Raw genomic sequence first — 20,000 nt, 5'->3', positions numbered from 1 at the left:
GACTCAGGGTCTGCCTGTTGACACGTAGCGTCCTGCATTTATCATCACCTGTCTGGCTTTGTTCAAAAGGCTCCTTTTTCACTATCAGGTGCTTCTTTTTCCTAGTTTTTTTGTTTGTTTTGTTTTGTGTTTCCTGTTTTTATTTCCTCATGTTTCAGACTCTTTTGTTTCGCACCACCCTCTGTTCACTGATGAGAATAGTATTACTGTTTTACTTGTGATTGTATAGATTTGTGTATGAGTGTGCTGGTAAAAGTTGTGTTTACGTCTTGGATAGATAGAGGTAACTGCTGTTGTGGTCACCGCTGAACAGGTCCAGGTGTTCCGTGGAGATTGTGGGTGGTGCTGTGCTGTCTTTAGTTTGACGTCTTTTTCACTGTTTAGTGATATTAAATAGGGGAAACCCCTTTTTGTGCATGTGTATGTGTGTGTGAGCAGGGTGGATGTGTGGGTGGGGGTGATGGGAGGAGATGGTGGGATGACTTGAAACGGGAAAGTGACGGGTGAAAAGAAAGAGTAAAGAAGGATTGGACTGAGAGTAAAGTGTAATGGAATAAAGCAGTGTGGCTGTAACAAAAAGGTAAGCTGTGCTGTGCTGTTGAATCATTGTTCGTGTTGACCCTGCACTGACCACCCCCAGTCTTTAGCCTTTTCTAATAAATTAACTACATCACTGCTGATCTAAATTTAAAATGGCAATTATAAAGCTGCTTCAAATGCTGGTGCATTTTGGCACCAAGGCCGACGGCGATGCAATAAGCAAGTAAAAGACAGCAATAGAATGATGCAGACTGTCCTTTCACACAGTTTTGATGAACGCTTGTAGTCTTCTTCCACACAGTGTACATCAGCACAGCTTTTGTGGTAAATGCTGACAGTCTTTTTACACACAGTGCACATAGCACAGCTTTGGTAAATGCTGACAGCACAGCTTTGGTGGTAAATGCTGACAGCACAGCTTAGGTGGTAAATGCTGAGTATCATTTTACACAGTGTACATCAGCACAGCTTTTGTGGTGAATGCTGACAGCACAGCTTAGGTGGTAAATGCTGAGTATCTTTTTACACAGTGTACATCAGCACAGCTTTTGTGGTAAATGCTGACAGCACAGCTTAGGTGGTAAATGCTGAGTATCTTTTTACACAGTGTACATCAGCACAGCTTTGGTGGTAAATGCTGACAGCACAGCTTAGGTGGTAACTGTTGATAGCCTCTCACACAGTGTACATGAGCACAGGGACTAAGAAATAGATATGCGTGCTAAATACAGATGTCAGGACCCCTGACGCATATTAGAGGAAGACTTCAACTAAAAGTGTGTTTTGCAAGCAAGAGATGTTTGTGTAAGAAAGGACTCAGTTCCACAGACACAGGGTTGGTTTACACTGCAGGGCATGTGGATGGAGCCAGGGGTATCACTGAAGAGATCACCGCTGTCTTTGAAACAGCCTGTCCGCTGATGGTAGTCATAATTAAACTTCATTGCTGTGTCTGTGGCCTCCCTTCATTAAGTTGTGAACTGGGATTCAGAAATACACATTTGTCACCATCTCTCCCATGGTCAGAAAAGTGGCTTAGCTTGTCTTTGGTCTTGTGATTTGTGGCATGGCAGAAGAGACCCCTGTGTATGTTTACCTCCCCTTTCCCAGTATGTATGCCATTTTTCCCACTTCTTCTTCTTCTTCTCCCTTATTTTGTGACAGGCTGTTGGGGTTCCACACTGAAATACTGTTCACCACGTTCCTCTAGGTCTGTCAGTTGTGTGTCAGAGCCGTGGTTTCTGTAGATGGTTTTCCTGTCCCGTGTGGAAAGTTGTTAGTCCTTTATTTCCTGTCTCCCCCTGTCTCCCAGTCCTTTATTTTCTGTCTTCCCCTGTCTCCCAGTCCTTTATTTCCTGTCTTCCCCTGTCTCCCAGTCCTTTACTTTCTGTCTCCCCCTGTCTCCCAGTCCTTTATTTCCTGTCTACCCCTGTCTCCCTGTCCTTTATTTCCTGTCTACCCCTGTCTCCCAGTCCTTTATTTTCTGTCTCCCCCTGTCTCCCTGTCCTTTATTTCCTGTCTTCCCCTGTCTCCCAGTCCTTTATTTCCTGTCTTCCCCTGTCTCCCAGTCCTTTATTTCCTGTCTTCCCCTATCTCCCAGTCCTTTACTTTCTGTCTTCCCCTGTCTCCCAGTCCTTTATTTTCTGTCTTCCCCTATCTCCCAGTCCTTTATTTTCTGTCTTCCCCTGTCTCCCAGTCCTTTATTTCCTGTCTTCCCCTGTCTCCCTGTCCTTTATTTTCTGTCTTCCCCTGTCTCCCAGTCCTTTATTTCCTGTCTTCCCCTGTCTCCCAGTCCTTTACTTTCTGTCTTCCCCTGTCTCCCAGTCCTTTATTTTCTGTCTTCCCCTGTCTCCCTGTCCTTTATTTTCTGTCTTCCCCTGTCTCCCAGTCCTTTACTTCCTGTCTTCCCCTGTCTCACAGTCCTTTACTTTCTGTCTTCCCCTGTCTCCCAGTCCTTTACTTCCTGTCTTCCCCTGTCTCCCAGTCCTTTACTTTCTGTCTACCCCTGTCTCCCAGTCCTTTACTTTCTGTCTTCCCCTGTCTCCCTCCCTGAGCAGATCCTCAGAGGACTGTTTCAGAAAGGCCACTATGTCCGTACCAACTTCATTTTCTTTTATCTTAACTGATGTCAGCAGTGTTGTATTGTTCAGTGTGCTGCTTCATGGTTCAGTGAATTGTTGATTGTTGATGTGATCAGTGTACCTGTACCTGTCCCTTCATGGTTCAGTGCACTTGTTGATTGTTGATGTGATCAGTGTACCTGTACCTGTCTCTTCATGGTTGAGTGCACTTGTGTTGATGTGATCAGTGTACCTGTACCTATCCCTTCATGGCTTAGTGCACTTGTTGATTGTTGATGTGATCAGTGTACCTGTACCTATCCCTTCATGTCTTAGTGCACTTGATTGTTGATGTGATCAGTGTACCTGTACCTATCCCTTCATGGCTTGGTGCACTTGTTGATTGTTGATGTGATCAGTGTACCTGTACCTATCCCTTCATGGCTCAGTGCACTTGATTGTTGATGTGATCACTGTACCTGTACCTGTCCCTTCATGGCTTAGTGCACTTGAGGATTGTTGATGTGATCAGTGTACCTGTACCTATCCCTTCATGGCTCAGTGCACTTGTTGATTGTTGATGTGATCAGTGTACCTGTACCTATCCCTTCATGGCTTGGTGCACTTGTTGATTGTTGATGTGATCAGTGTACCTGTACCTGTCTCTTCATGGTTGAGTGCACTTGTTGATTGTTGATGTGATCAGTGTACCTGTACCTGTCCCTTCATGGCTCAGTGCACTTGATTGTTGATGTGATCAGTGTACCTGTACCTATCCCTTCATGGCTCAGTGCACTTGATTGTTGATGTGATCAGTGTACCTGTACCTGTCTCTTCATGGTTGAGTGCACTTGTTGATTGTTGATGTGATCAGTGTACCTGTACCTGTCTCTTCATGGTTCAGTGCACTTGATTGTTGATGTGATCAGTGTACCTGTACCTATCCCTTCATGGTTGAGTGCACTTGTGTTGATGTGATCAGTGTACCTGTACCTATCCCTTCATGGCTTAGTGCACTTGAGGATTGTTGATGTGATCAGTGTACCTGTACCTGTCCCGTCATGGTTCAGTGCACTTGATTGTTGATGTGATCAGTGTACCTGTACCTATCCCTCATGGACATGAACATGAAATACAGGTCAGTGTGTTGTCCACATGCAGCAGTGTCACTGTTAGCTGATGATGATGACCACACTGCTGAGTCACAGAAAGACGTTTGGTGTTCAGCTGTAGTGTACAGTCTGCCTCTGCTTTTCTAGGGTTTTCTCTGGGCTTCACATGGTGACGTCTATATTCATGTGTGTGTGTGTGTTGTTGTTTTTCTTGTGTGTGTTTCTTTTCAATTTTAGTCTGTACTATAAGGACAAAAAATAAATAGAAATAGAAAAATAGATATATATAGATAGATAGGTAGATATATTGATATATATAGATATGCACACACACACACTAAATATATATATATATATATATATAGAGAGAGAGAGAGAGAGAGAGACATGTATGTTTAGCAAACTCATATACATCTTAAATGCATGTGTATTCAGTGGAGATCTGGGAGGTAATCTCACTGAAATCTTTTGTTGACATTTCCATCCTGTCAGAATGTTTTAACATTCCATTGTCAAACCCATTTTGGGTGAATGCCTTTAAAAAATGTGCGTGAGTTGGAATAGTGTTGGACTGATTTGAAGCATTGATTCACTCGTCTTATTTATCAAGTTACCTGCCATTTGTCTGTGGTATGAATGTGTGTTTTGCAGCAAGGGCACTTTATCTTCTTGAAATCATTTACTCTACGTGTGTGTGTTTGGTTGTTTTTGTAAGTGACATGTATGTTTTTACCTTAACACATATGTTTTTTCCAGTTTGTTTGACATATTCAGGTTGTATTGAAATAGACTGATTTTTGGTGCAGTGTGTGGTGTAAATAATAGTTACGATTAACATTGGTGATGACAGCTTTGACATGTCAGGGGTCACCAGGTACTGTCTTTCTACAAGAATTCTAGACTTCCTTGAGAGGTCTGTCTGATGATGCACATTCCCATCAGATCTGCAGTGTTACACACATTTTCAAGTCCATCATACCTTAGGCTTCTTGTTGTCTGTAATCATCTTCAGTTTCTGGGCCAAGAAATGGCAAAGGGAAACAACTCTTCTCTGTGATAGAATATCCCAGTATCAAATTAAAGTTTTGATATACTATTTTCTTTCTTTTTATGTGTTTCTTACAGAAATTCGTCTTCCTTTTCTTCTTCTTCTTCTTCCATGTGATGACCAACATCATTATGCTGATAAAACTGTTGTTTTGTGAGAGGTTGCTGTAGGACACAATTTAACGGGGCTGCTGAGGGATGCAGTGGAGAGGGGAGGTGGGCGTTGTCCACTGGTGTGTTCACGTCTCCAGCTAGGCCAGTCTGGCTACTGGGGATACTGACAACCAGCCCAGTCCTTGCCTTCTACGACACTACTTACCAGAGGTGAAAAAGAAAAAGTTCGGGGGGTGGAGGGGGGTAAGTTTGCTGGCAGGAGGCCAGTGGGACATGAAACAAAGTTGCTGGGTAGAGCAGCAGTACTTCCTGCCCATTTTCAAACCACCAGGAATGTGTAGCTCTGAGCTGTGAGGATCCCTGAGGAGTGAGAGAGGAGCAGCACTGCCTGGCTGAAGCCTTGTCCAGTCAACACTTCACTTTGCTGCACTACATGGCAGGGCAGTTCTGTCGCCCTGTGAACTGAAGGTACAGCGTTGCTGGCCTCCCCTGTAGGGGATGTAGGGCTCTTTCTGCATGGATAGCATCCCCGCCTTCTGGATTTTCTGTGCTGGAAATTTTCTGTTTTTCTGTCGCTGTGTATCTGGCTTTTTCCTTTTCTTCCTGGAATAGTTTTTGTCTTCTTGTGGACTTGATAATCATGCACTTTTACTGTGCTTTATTTATTTATTTTATTTTATTTTAATTTTTTAGTGTGCCTAGGACATATAAGGTGACCTTCGGTAAGTTTTGTGTGCCTGTTACATGATTTTGTTTTTATGTATATGTATGTTCAGGTTAGGGTGTTTTTTTCATCCTGTGGCCAAAAAATGATGGAATGGTCAACATAGAAGCATGTCCATGGTTTGTGTGCAGGAATGTATCTGTGCTTGTCCCTCATTTTGTTTTTCTTTTTCTTTTTTTTCTTTTTTTGTGCCCAGGTTCTATGGTATCAACACTGACAGTTGTCCAGCCTCAATAATGACGTGTGTGGTGGGCCAGGCTGTAATGAAGGAAGATGACTAACGACAGTGTGCCTGTGACTCTTTCTCTGTATGACTAACGACAGTGGTTAGATGACTAACGACAGTGGGCCTCTGACTCTTTCTCTGTATGACTAACGACAGTGGGCCTGTGACTCTTTCTCTGTATGACTAACGACAGTGGGCCTGTGACTCTTTCTCTGTATGACTAACGACAGTGGTTAGATGACTAACGACAGTGGGCCTGTGACTCTTTCTCTGTATGACTAACGACAGTGGTTAGATGACTAACGACAGTGGGCCTGTGACTCTTTCTCTGTATGACTAACGACAGTGGTTAGATGACTAACGACAGTGGGCCTGTGACTCTTTCTCTGTATGACTAACGACAGTGGGCCTGTGACTCTTTCTCTGTATGACTAACGACAGTGGGCCTGTGACTCTTTCTCTGTATGACTAACGACAGTGGGCCTGTGACTCTTTCTCTGTATGACTAACGACAGTGGGCCTGTGACTTTTTCTCTGTATGACTAACGACAGTGGGCCTCTGACTCTTTCTCTGTATGACTAACGACAGTGTGCCTGTGACTCTTTCTCTGTATGACTAACGACAGTGTGCCTGTGACTCTTTCTCTGTATGACTAACGACAGTGGGCCTGTGACTCTTTCTCTGTATGACTAACGACAGTGGGCCTCTGACTCTTTCTCTGTATGACTAACGACAGTGGGCCTGTGACTCTTTCTCTGTATGACTAACGACAGTGGGCCTGTGACTCTTTCTCTGTATGACTAATGACAGTGGGCCTGTGACTCTTTCTCTGTATGACTAACGACAGTGGGCCTGTGACTCTTTCTCTGTATGACTAACGACAGTGGTTAGATGACTAACGACAGTGGGCCTGTGACTCTTTCTCTGTATGACTAACGACAGTGGGCCTGTGACTCTTTCTCTGTATGACTAACGACAGTGGGCCTGTGACTCTTTCTCTGTATGACTAACAACAGTGGGCCTGACCAACTGACCCTTTCTCTGTCAGTGTGAAGTGACGCTGAAGGACTGTGGGGTGTGGCAGGGCCCAACCCCTTTCAGTGGTGGAGTTAAAGAAGCTTTTGGCATGAGGCCCTTAAGGTCATGATGGTGTGTGGGTTGTGTGTCGGTAGTCAGACAACACGTGTCCCCACTGTGCCCCTTTGTGATGTTTGTTTGGTTCCCCTCCCTCCCACCACCACCCCCACCACTGCCACCTCTCACACACACAAGGGGTTTGGATGAGCAGGGACAATTTTTGTTCTCCGGTTGTTTCTGATCATCGTTCACAACAAGACATTCCGTTCATATCATTCCTCGTCTGATTGATTGTGTGTGTGAATGTGCTTGTAATGTGTTTTTGGTTTGTCATCATCCCCTGAAAACTTGAAATACAAGGAATGATCATTTCTTTGAATGTGTGTGCTTGTGTGGTTTTCTTTCTTTTCTATGGAAACGCAGTTAATGGAGTTGTTTTTTTTATGATGTCTTGGTGTGCGTGTTTTTCATCTGCGTGGGTGAGTGTGAGGAAAGTGTGCAGGGGAAAGGGGTGGAATATGGCTGTGTATGAAAATGGTTTGGTTTGTCACTTCTGTGTGGAACTGGTTTATATCTCTTTTTTTCTATGTATAATAAACTGTGTATAATTGGGGTTGATACTTACAAAGGCTGGAGACTGACACAATCAAATTGCGGCTGTGTTGAAGAGATGGTTGTGAACTGGTCTGCCCACACTTGTTGCGTGTTTCTCCTGTTCCCTGCCTCTGTCTTGGGTTTTGTAGTTCATTGCACCACTGAACACAATGTAAACTGTTGACCTGTGTTTTCCTCATGATATTCCAGTATTTATTATTAGTGGTGACTATTTAGTTGTTTTTATTTGTTTGTTGGTTGTTGTTTTTTTTTGTTGTTTTTTTTGATAGAGAGCTTTGATACATTAATGAAATGAAGCTTATGATGTGATGCATGTTTTGATATAATGTGTGTTTTTTTCCTTCAGTTTTTGATGTTTGGGTTTTTCCCAGTTTCTAAAGAATAAGATTATATTGGTCTCATACTGATGATAGTGTTTGAAGTTTTGGAAGAGTTGCAGCAATTCATTAATGCCTTCTTGTAAGTATAAAAGTATGAAAGTGTGTATGTGCATGCACACACACTCACACGCACACATGCACACACACGCATATGTTTGCACACCCACAACACATTTAATGTTGGTAAAATGTTACGATACTGTGTGGAACAATTGTAACGAACTAACATTGTCATGGAGTGATGCTTTTTGATACAGAACAAAGAGAACCAAAAAATGCTTGTAAGTGACTGTTGATTTTGTGATGTGGAACAAAGCAGTTAATGAATACCATCATGGTTTGCACAAAAAAGCTCACTCCATAGTTCCAGATTTCAGTTTTGTCTTTTGGCCTCATTTAAGGGTGTAGTTAAAAATGACTAATCACATTGACTCTAAAACAGCAAAAGTCGTCATCACATGAAAAAGACTCGCAGGCTGACAGTAAATTAACAGTGTCATTTGTTAACAGTGTATTCCTCACTTATTTGCCGATTTGGTTTTACAAAATATTCAGCACACAAATCCAGTACTGATCTTGTATAATTTACGCTGTAAATTCTGATCAGAGAAAGGGAAATTGTGTGTATTTAGGCAAGATAAGTGTACACAGATGCAGATAATTATGTTTGTGTTCACACTGTTGACAAAATAGAGCACTTCTACCAGTTCATTTCTTAATGGATGTTGGGTTTTTTATAACATTTCAGTTTAGGCTGCAGATTTGACTAAAAAAAAAAAAAGAATACCTGTTTTGTAAGACTTTAGAGAAGTAGTCTCATGTAAATTGTAATTTCAAGAAGTAATAGTCACGTGTAAGATCGTATCCACTATTAGTGTGGTGCATGAGCTGGAGGAAATAATTGCATGACATGTTATCCACTGATTGTTTAGATTAAAGCCATTTTTGTGTAGTCTTGATGTCCTAATCAGCAGATTGCTATCTTGCCATACACTGAGCTCCCAACACAGTTGTAGACCTGCAAGGTGTCTCACACCTGTAGACCAGCTGTTGGTCTGGCACTGGAGTTGTAGAGACATTTCTTCCTTGATGCTGAGATTTGTACAGAAGGCGATATGAGATTTCATATTTGACAGAGGAGTTAACAGCTCATGGGTCATTGACTGGGGTGGGGCAGGACGCAGTTTAGATCCTTTCTGATAATGTAAAGATGTGTGTGAAAAGAGAAGGTTGAACAGTTTTAAATGTATCATCCACAGCTATAGTTTAGTTTCTTTGTTAACACCTTTTCTTTTGTTTTTCTTAATCATCTGCATATTGTTTTATCACATACACTATACAAATGTGTTTCCTGGGATCAGGTGGTTGTGGATGTTCTTTGTAAAGCTTGTGAGTTTACAGAAGAAAAGAAGCTGTCATGAAAGTTGTTTGGGACAGTGGAAAAGTGACAGTCACCTATATCTTATGCAACAAACCATCGACTTGAATGACCTGATACCAGCAAGTCTGAACCACGAGAGCTGTCCTTGCAAAGTGGGCAAGATCTTTGTGGGGTGTGCGTTTCTTGAAGATCGTTCTGTCAAGATTCCCTTCACCAGTCACTACGTTGCAGTGAACATTCACATTAGATTGATACTCTGTGCGTTTATTATGTCAGTCTTGTTTGTGTGTTTGTTGTTGATTTTTTTTTAAGACATGTCAAACATGCTTTCTCTTTTCTATTTACACAATTGACAGTTGTTTGTTTTCTTCTAGTGCAGCATGTGTTTTTGTTCCAGTGATGTCTTTGACTTTAGCATCGTTGATTTCCATACTCTTATCCAAGTTTCCTGTATACTGTCTTGACAGTTCTACACTCTAGTTATAGGCAGACTTTATTCTCATATATCTGTCTCCTGTTTATATATATATATATATGCATATTTTCTTGTAGCCAAGAGTGAGGAGTTGCAATATGACATAACTGTACTTCCCTAGTACATATACATATATATATAAGTGTACACAGAACATCTATTGTTCTATTACAGAGGAATTTGGTGTAAACTGTTTTGTGTGTATGCCGACATGCAGTTTTGTGTTTGTGTTAAAAGGGGGCAGGGATATAACTTTTCTCAAAACCTGCCGTTGATGTGAAACTGTCGAGTATTTAGTGTTCTGGATTAAAATGTCCAGGTAGTGTTTTTACACATCAGTGCTGTTATAAAAGCAGAGGTCTTTCATGGAAACCCAGTAGTCACGGAAATGGAACATTTTTTTTTTTTAATTTGTGATCAGTTTTTGTTGGGCTATGAGTGAAGCTCCCTGGAGGAGTTTGGATAATGTGGATGTATCGATGTATCCTGTCTATCAACCACAGTGAGATTAGGTACCTACTTTTTATGACAAACTTGCTGTTCTTCTCTTTGATCCATCTAGTTGGACAATAGAAAGAAAACATGTACAGGAGCGAGTTGAAATCTGCTGTCTCAGATGGAACACAGAGAAACACCTTTGCAATATCCCAATATCTGTAGGTGCAGAAGAGTGCACATGTATGCTGATCAACATTGTTGGAAGAACTGACGAATATTCAGCTCTTTGCTGTAGGCTGGGCTGAAAGTTAGCAAGATGATTTGATCTATGCACACCTATTTATTCAGAATATTATTACTTCAAAAAAAATTTTTTTTTAAACATGGCGAATTAAGACTCCGAGTCCATGCCTGGTACAGATTGACAGAGGTTCCCAAATCTGAACACAACTGTGTCTGTGATCTCAAGGCCTGATCAGCACATTGGGTTCATACAAAGATCAGGCATCTGTGGGCAGTCAGTGAACCCTTGCAGAGCGCTGTTCATTCCCTGAGTTAGGAGTAGAGGGTTCCCATCCCCAATGTCCCAAGTCAACCAATACCCAGACTTGCTGGTGCCATTGCCCTCCTGTGTGTGTAGTGTGTATACATGCATGATTTAACATGCATGCTGAAGAATCTACAATCCATGTCAGTGGGTTATGCAAACACAAACATTCAGGGTGCTTATGGTCCTCCATGTCAACACTCTGTGACAGAAGTGAACGTGGGAATTACAGCACAAATGGTGTCAGCACCAATGTTTGCTTAGCGGTAAATAATGATTTTCCTGAGTCCATGGAAGTAGCAAAGATTTTGGGCAGTTCTTATCGTTAAACCAGCTTAGCACAGCCAGGATCCCTTGTGAACCCTGACCCAGGAAAGCAGCAGAAAGGGTCAGTCCATGAACTAGTTACCGTCACTCCTGTACAGGATAAAGACACTGATCAGTCAGTGCTGCTTGCTGCTGTCAGTCAACCTGAACAGTGAGATATACAGGTGGTCCGCTACAAAGGATTGATGTACAGGTGGTCAGGTACAAAGGAATGATGTTCAGGTGGTCAGGTACAAAGGAATGATGTTCAGGTACAAAGGAATGATGTTCAGGTGGTCCGCTACAAAGGATTGATGTACAGGTGGTCAGGTACAAAGGAATGATGTTCAGATGGTCAGGTACAAAGGAATGATGTTCAGGTACAAAGGAATGATGTACAGGTGGTCAGGTACAAAGGATTGATGTACAGGTGGTCAGGTACAAAGGAATTATGTCCAGGTGGTCAGGTACAAAGGATTGATGTACAGGTGGTCAGGTACAAAGGAATGATGTTCAGGTGGTCCGCTACAAAGGATTGATGTTCAGGTGGTCAGGTACAAAAGAATGATGATTGTATGTAGCCTGGACAGATATTTCAGGTGTTGAGGTACAAAGGAATGATGTTCATGTGCCCCAACTGGGAAGCCAGCGTCTTCAGGTTCCAGCCCTAAATATGGACCATGAATCTTTACTCACTCCCCCACCCCTCACCTTGTCCTTGAGTGGTGATCTGGATGCTAGTCTTTCGGATGGGATGATAAACTGTGAACAATCCATTCAGCATTCAGTGAAGTAAGAGTTCAAGATCTCCATAAAACATGGCAGTATTGTAGTACAGAAGAAAATCTTGTGAAACATAGGAGAAGGATCTGAACAAACTGGCATGCATTCCTTTTTCCTTACATTTGATCTTCTTTTTCTCTCTGTGACGCTTTTGTTTGACACTATAATTTTTTTTTACACACATCTGGGGGCTTCAATGGTTGTGATAAATACAAATATAACAACAAATTTTGACCAGTAAAAAATGATCAAGAAAACACTGTGATGACTAAGAAAAGTATAGAGATAATATAATACATGTATAGAACACTGTTGCCCATACCTCACCAAGCTAATGTGAACTATTTGATGGATCCAGTCTGATCACTTCAGATTTACATCCTGAAGAAGAAGAGTTATTTGTATCCAAGGTATGAGTTTTGTCCTAGACTTTTTTGTTTTGTTCTTTTGTTGTGTTTTGTCTCGGAGAAATAAATTTTATGAACCATGGAATGATCTCTGTATGTATGTGTGTGTGTAAACTGAAAGAACTGTCCTAAACATGTAGAAAAGACTGCACTCACACACATGCGCGCATGTGCACACTCACACACTCTCTCACTCTCAAAGCAAAGATATTCGGTTTAAAAACGTGTTTTTCTCTTCTGCCTATTTCTCATTTCCCAGTACAGATACTGTCCTCCTCTTAAACTCACAAACTGACACACACACACGAACACAAGCACGCTTACAGAGTGAAGACAGTCCCTTTAAAAACGTTTTTTCTTCAACCTCTTTTATTTTCCAGTACAGATAACTTGCTTCTGTCACACACACACACACACAAGAAATCACGCGCGCGCGCACACACACACACACACACGCAATATGTATGCCCTGAGACAACAATCTCTGGTTCAGGCGTCTCAAATTCATGATACTCACAATCATCAGACTTACGTCCTCATTATTATCTACGCGTGAAATCACTGTCTCCATTTCTACCTTTCCAGTTCAAGTAATCTTGATCCACAGATGAACACAGTCATTCCCAGCTGTCTGACCTGTCTGCTCTTTTTTCTTCCCCTATGTGCACTTTTTCAGGGGCATTACTCCCACACCCCTCATCCCAGGCCCCCCATACACAGCCACACCCAAGTTCAGCCGTTGCAGTTCCAGCAGCAAAAGTCCACAGGAATTAATTATGTTTGGTCATCTGGAGACTACTCACCAGAGGAGACCCTGCACTGTTGCTGAGTCCTGTTTCTGTTGTTTTGTCTTCCACTGTCTACTGTTTCCTGCTGTCTACTCCTGTTTCCTGTCTCCAGCTGTCTACTCCTGTCTCTTGCTGTCTACTCCTGTTTCCTGCTGTCTACTCCTGTTTCCTGTCTCCAGCTGTCTACTCCTGTCTCCTGCTGTCTACCAGTCGGCAGCGTTGTGAGCCAGGTAGTCCCGCCGACCAATGTTGGCTGCCTGCTTGGTCTGCATGGCTTCCAGCTTGGGGCAGTTGGCAATGCGGTGACCCAGCCCTCCGCAGTACGAACACCCCACCTCCCCTGACACACAAACAGGGTACATATATCAACAATTCATCATTATCGCTGTTCCTCTGAAGCAGGGGTAATGCTGTTGATCATGTAAGGATTTGTCTTGTCATTGATTTATCATGGCAATGACGGACGCAATAGCCAAGTAGTTAAAGCGTTGAACTTTCAGTCTGAGGGTCTCGAGTTTGAATTTCAGTAACAGCACCTGGTGGGTAAAGGATGGAGATTTTTCCGATCTCCCAGGTCAGCATATGTGCAGACTGCTTGTGCCTGAACCCCGTTCATGTGTATACGCAAGCAGAAGATTAAATACACATGTTAAAGATCCTGAAATCCATGTAAGTGTTCAGTGGGTTATGAAAACAAAAACATACTCAGCATGCACACCCCTGAAAACAGGAGTATGGCTGCCTACATGGCCGGGTAAAAACAGTCATACATGTGAAAGCCCTCTTGTGTATATGAGTGAACATGTGAGATGCAGCCCGTAAAGGAAGAAGAAGATGATAGCAATGAACAGAGGGGTAGAGAAAGAGAAAGACATGCAGGCACAGACAAAACACTTCTGCAAGATGCTGCCCTTTGCAAAAGAAGCATAATTATAAATACACAAAACTGTGGGCAAATGAACAAGACAATAAAATATCAGTAGCATTTGTCTTTTGTCAATGTCCATTATTTTTGTTACTTTTTTTGTTTGTTGTTGTTTTTTTAATATATCTCTTATCATCATCAGTAAAAGGCTTTTTCTGGTTTTCACTGTCCATCATGATCAGTGAACATATCAATACAAACAGTGAAACACGTATACTCCATGCTCCACTGGTATATAACTTAGAGCTCTGAACACTTTACAAGGAGAGGTTATAATAATGCAAATCAAATGAACATGACAATGAATTTTCTCTCTCTCTCTCTCTTACACACACATACACATACAAGCATGTGCGTTCACACAGACATACACAGATACATACACACACACACTGACACCCACCCACCCACACACACACAAGCATGTGCCCTCACACAGACATACTCACAAAGAGACATACACACCAATAACACACACCAATAACACACACACACACACACACACACACACACACACACACTGACACACCTACACACACCGACACACCCACACACACTGACACCCACACACACACCCTGACAACACCCCCCCACACACACACACCTCCAATGTCCAGGTAGATCTCGTTGTCAGCCTGCATGGTGGCCAGGAACTGGGGCACCTTCTGCCGAGCCTCCATCAGTAAGTGCTTCAGGTCCAGCAGCACTGATTCGTCTGTCAACACAGTGCACAGTTATAGTACATCTGTACTGTCACCACACAGTGCACAGTTATAGTACATCTCTACTGTCAACACACAGTGCACAGTTATAGTACATCTGTACTGTCACCACACAGTGCACAGTTATAGTACATCTGTACTGTCACCACACTGTGCACAGTTATAGTACATCTGTACTGTCAACACACAGTGCACAGTTATAGTACATCTGTACTGTCAACACAGTGCACAGTTATAGTACATCTGTACTGTCACCACACAGTGCACACCAACACTACAGCACATCTGTCACCACACAGTGCACAGTTATCAGCACAGTACATTTGTCACCACACAGTGCACAGTTATCAGCACAGTACATCTGTCACCACACAGTGCACAGTTATCAGCACAGTACATCTGTCACCACACAGTGCACAGTTATCAGCACAGTACATCTGTCACCACACAGTGCACACCAACACTACAGTACATCTGTCACCACACAGTGCACAGTTATCAGCACAGTACATCTGTCACCACACAGTGCACAGTTATCAGCACAGTACATCTGTCACCACACAGTGCACAGCTATCAGCACAGTACATCTGTCACCACACAGTGCACACCTATCACTACAGTACATCTGTCACCACACAGTGCACAGTTATCAGCACAGTACATCTGTCACCACACAGTGCACAGTTATCAGCACAGTACATCTGTCACCACACAGTGCACACCTAACAGCTACAGTACATCTGTCACCACACAGTGCACAGTTATCAGCACAGTACATCTGTCACCACACAGTGCACAGTTATCAGCACAGTACATCTGTCACCACACAGTGCACACCAACACTACAGTACATCTGTCACCACACAGTGCACAGTTATCAGCACAGTACATTTGTCACCACACAGTGCACACCAACACTACAGTACATCTGTCACTGCAACCATTACCTTTAGAGTACATCTGTACTGTCACCACACAGCACACAACATCCTTTGATTTTATATGAATATCTATCTAATTATCACCTGAAGTCTTCCCTTCCTCCATTACCTCTCACTTTTATTTTTATTTACTTGTTGCCTTGTGAGTGTGCTGCATTTACTCAGTGTTTCTGCCTTTGGAGATATCAAGAGGTGTGCAGAGAATCTGACACACAACCAACAGACCTGGTGGAATCTGGTGAACAGTTATGTGCAGCGTCCAAAATGACTCTTCACAGAGTTGAGGGAGAAGAAGAAAACTGACCAATACCAACAACCACTGAACACTATCTAAGACCATCTAAGATGGTCAATAAAAACTGACCGATACCAACAACCACTGAACACTATCTAAGACCATCTAAGATGGTCAATAAAAACTGACCGATACCAACAACCACTGAACACTATCTAAGACCATCTAAGATGGTCAATAAAAACTGACCGATACCAACAACCACTGAACACTATCTAAGACCATCTAAGATGGTCAATAAAAACTGACCAATACCAACAACCACTGAACACTATCTAAGACCATCTAAGATGGTCAATAAAAACTGACCAATACCAACTACCACTGAACACTATCTAAGACCATCTAAGATGGTCAATAAAAACTGACCAATACCAACAGCCACTGGACACAGCCAATTATCATTTTTTTAATGCTGCCAATAAACATTGAACACAACCAATAAGCACTGAATGTAAACAATATACAGCCTTTTTCTTTTATTTGTTTTTACTTTCTCATAATGCAAATGGTAAACAACATTAGCTTACACTGTAACGCATATATCTCCATATTTCCAACATAAAAAAAGAAGAAAAAAAGAAGAGAAAAAAACCCAATAATCTAAAGAGAAACTGCCACATCCGATGGTCAACAAGGATGCAAGACACTTCCCACAAATTACCCACACTCAGGGACTTTCAAGACACTTCCCACACATTACCCACCCTTAAGGACTTTCAAGACACTTCCCACACATTACCCACACTCAGGGACTTTCAAGACACTTCCCACATGTTACCCACACTCAGGGACTTTCAAGACACTTCCCACACATTACCCACACTTAGGGACTTTCAAGACACTTCCCACACATTACTCACACTCAGGGACTTTCAAGACACTTCCCACACATTACCCACACTCAGGGACTTTCAAGACACTTCCCACACATTACCCACACTCAGGGACTTTCAAGACACTTCCCACACATTACCCACACTCAGGGACTTTCAAGACACTTCCCACACATTACCCACACTCAGGGACTTAAGACACTTCCCACACATTACCCACACTTAGGGACTTTCAAGACACTTCCCACACATTACCCACACTTTGGGACTTTCAAGACACTTCCCACATGTTACCCACACTTAGAGCCTTTCAAGACACTTCCCACACATTACCCACACTTTGGGACTTTCAAGACACTTCCCACACATTACCCACACTTAGGGACTTTCAAGACACTTCCCACACATTACCCACACTTTGGGACTTTCAAGAAACTTCCCACATGTTATCCACACTTAGAGCCTTTCAAGACACTTCCCACACATTACCCACACTTTGGGACTTTCAAGACACTTCCCACACGTTACCCACACTTAGGGACTTTCAAGACACTTCCCACACATTACCCACACTCAGGGACTTTCAAGACACTTCCCACACATTACCCACACTCAGGGACTTTCAAAACACTTCCCACACATTACCCACACTCAGGGACTTTCAAGACACTTCCCACACATTACCCACACTTTGGGACTTTCAAGACACTTCCCACACATTACCCACACTCAGGGACTTTTTCCACACCCATCAACCACCAGCATGAAACGAAACAAAACCACATGTTGAGGAAAGCAGGAGAGGGAGAGATAAAACGAGAGACAGAACTGAACAGTAAGGTGAAGCAAAAAAAGAAGAATACTAACCGACGGTCTTGTTGACGAATGTGGTGGCCACTCCAGTCTTCCCACAGCGGCCTGTACGTCCTATCCTGTGCACTGTGGACAGACAGACAGGTCAGCTGGACACGCCCTTCAGCAACACTGTGTGGTGTTGTGGTGTGTTGTGTTGTGGTGTGTTGTGTGGGGTGTGGTGTGTTGTGTGGTGCTGTTGTGTGGTGTGGTGCTGTGCTGTGCTGTGTTTTGTACTGTATTGTTGTGTTGTGTTGTTGTATGAGTTGTTTTGTGTTGTACTATATAGCATTGCATTGTGCTGAGTTGTATTGTACTGTATAGCACTGCACTGCACTGCATTATATCACTCTTTTGTTACAACAGATTTCTCTGATTGAAACTTGGGCTGCTCTCTCCAGGGACAGCATGTCGCTATGCTGAGAGCGCCACCCTTGTTTTTTGTGTGTAAATTTTTTCCTCCCTGCAATTTTCTTTGTTTTCCAATTCAAGAGGATTTTTCTGCAGAATTTTGCCATGGACTATCATTTTGTTGCCGTGAGTTCTTTTACATGCGCTAAGTGCAAGCTGCACAAGGGACCTTGGTTTATCATCTCATCTGAATGACTAGCATCCAGACCACCATTCAGGGCGGGGAATATACTCAGGGGGAGAAAATACTGGCGACGAACCAGTGCGCTCATATTCTCTGGCTTCCTAGGCTGATGCTTTACCACTGGGCCAGCACTGCACACATCAACACTCTGGTTCACCCCTGGCTACAGCTGATGAGGCTGCTGGTCAGTGATGGGCTGTCACCTCACTGAGACAGGTCAGGATGTCAGTGAAGGGCTGTCACCTCACTGAGATAGGTCAGGATGTCAGTGAAGGGCTGTCACCTCACTGACACAGGTCAGGATGTCAGTGAAGGGCTGTCACCTCACTGACACAGGTCAGGATGTCAGTGAAGGGCTGTCACCTCACTGACACAGGTCAGGATGTCAGTGAAGGGCTGTCACCTCACTGACACAGGTCAGGATGTCAGTGAAGGGCTGTCACCTCACTGAGATAGGTCAGGATGTCAGTGAAGGGCTGTCACCTCACTGAGACAGGTCAGGATGTCAGTGAAGGGCTGTCACCTCACTGAGATCAGACACGGCTTACAGGTCAGGATGTCAGTGAAGGGCTGTCACCTCACTGAGACAGGTCAGGATGTCAGTGAAGGGCTGTCACCTCATTGAGACAGGTCAGGATGTCAGTGAAAGGCTGTCACCTCACTGAGATCAGACACGGCTTACAGGTCAGGATGTCAGTGAAGGGCTGTCACCTCACTGAGACAGGTCAGGATGTCAGTGAAGGGCTGTCACCTCATTGAGACAGGTCAGGATGTCAGTGAAGGGCTGTCACCTCACTGAGATCAGACACAGCTGACAGGTCAGTATGTCAGTGAAGGGCTGTCACCTCACTGAGACAGAGTTTACAGGTCAGATTGTCAGTGAAGGGCTGTCACCTCACTGAGATAGGACAGAGCTTACAGGTCAGGATGTCAGTGAAGGGCTGTCACCTCACTGAGACAGGTCAGGATGTCAGTGAAGGGCTGTCACCTCACTGAGATAGGACAGAACTTACAGGTCAGGATGTCAGTGAAGGGCTGTCACCTCACTGAGATCAGACAGAGCTTACAGGTCAGGATGTCAGTGAAGGGCTGTCACCTCACTGAGATCAGACAGAGCTTACAGGTCAGGATGTCAGTGAAGGGCTGTCACCTCACTGAGACAGGACAGAGCTTACAGGTCAGGATGTCAGTGAAGGGCTGTCACCTCACTGAGATAGGACAGAGCTTACAGGTCAGGATGTCAGTGAAGGGCTGTCACCTCACTGAGACAGAGCTTACAGGTCAGGATGTCAGTGAAGGGCTGTCACCTCACTGAGATCAGACACAGCTTACAGGTCAGAATGTCAGTGAAGGGCTGTCACCTCACTGAGCTAGGACAAAGCTTACAGGTCAGGATGTCAGTGAAGGGCTGTCACCTCACTGAGACAGGTCAGGATGTCAGTGAAGGGTTGTCACCTCAATGAGACACAGCTTACAGGTCAGGATGTCAGTGAAGGGCTGTCACCTCACTGAGATAGGACAGAACTTACAGGTCAGGATGTCAGTGAAGGGCTGTCACCTCACTGAGATCAGACAGAACTTACAGGTCAGGATGTCAGTGAAGGGCTGTCACCTCACTGAGATCAGACAGAACTTACAGGTCAGGATGTCAGTGAAGGGCTGTCACCTCACTGAGATCAGATAGAGATAACAGGTCGTCAGGTCAGTGAAGGGATTAAAAAAACACAACACTAGATTTATTGTCGCGTTTGTATCTAATATAAAATAAGTGTTAACATCCCATTATCTTCATAAAAGAGTCCATAACAAAAT

General features: G+C 43.4%; 1 protein-coding gene and 1 long non-coding RNA gene across 2 annotated transcripts in view; both read right to left on the bottom strand.

The window, feature by feature from the left end:
- Nucleotides 1-1,866: 1,866 nt before the first annotated feature.
- LOC143293383 (uncharacterized) lies at nt 1,867-12,312 on the bottom strand. The gene is made up of 2 exons (XR_013056771.1): nt 6,809-12,312; nt 1,867-6,734 (listed from the first exon to the last, which is right to left on the bottom strand). It is a non-coding gene; the product is annotated as an uncharacterized LOC143293383 (long non-coding RNA).
- A 268-nt stretch (nt 12,313-12,580) lies between these two features.
- LOC143293382 (putative ATP-dependent RNA helicase DDX41) overlaps nt 12,581-20,000 on the bottom strand; it is a 36,841-nt gene continuing 29,421 nt past the window's right edge. Inside the window, exons 13-15 of the mRNA XM_076604194.1 lie at nt 17,609-17,680; nt 14,551-14,661; nt 12,581-13,361 (exon numbers count right to left, since the gene is read on the bottom strand). Of these exons, the coding sequence (XP_076460309.1) occupies nt 13,225-13,361; nt 14,551-14,661; nt 17,609-17,680 (320 nt within the window). The 3' untranslated portion in view covers nt 12,581-13,224. The remainder of the gene's footprint in view (nt 13,362-14,550; nt 14,662-17,608; nt 17,681-20,000) is intronic.

The sequence above is a fragment of the Babylonia areolata genome, chromosome 19, assembly GCF_041734735.1.
Source record: "Babylonia areolata isolate BAREFJ2019XMU chromosome 19, ASM4173473v1, whole genome shotgun sequence".
Classification (NCBI taxonomy): Eukaryota; Metazoa; Mollusca; class Gastropoda; order Neogastropoda; family Buccinidae; genus Babylonia; species Babylonia areolata.
The sequence above is the reverse complement of the archived record's forward strand: the minus strand, read 5'-3'. Positions and strand labels throughout refer to the sequence as shown.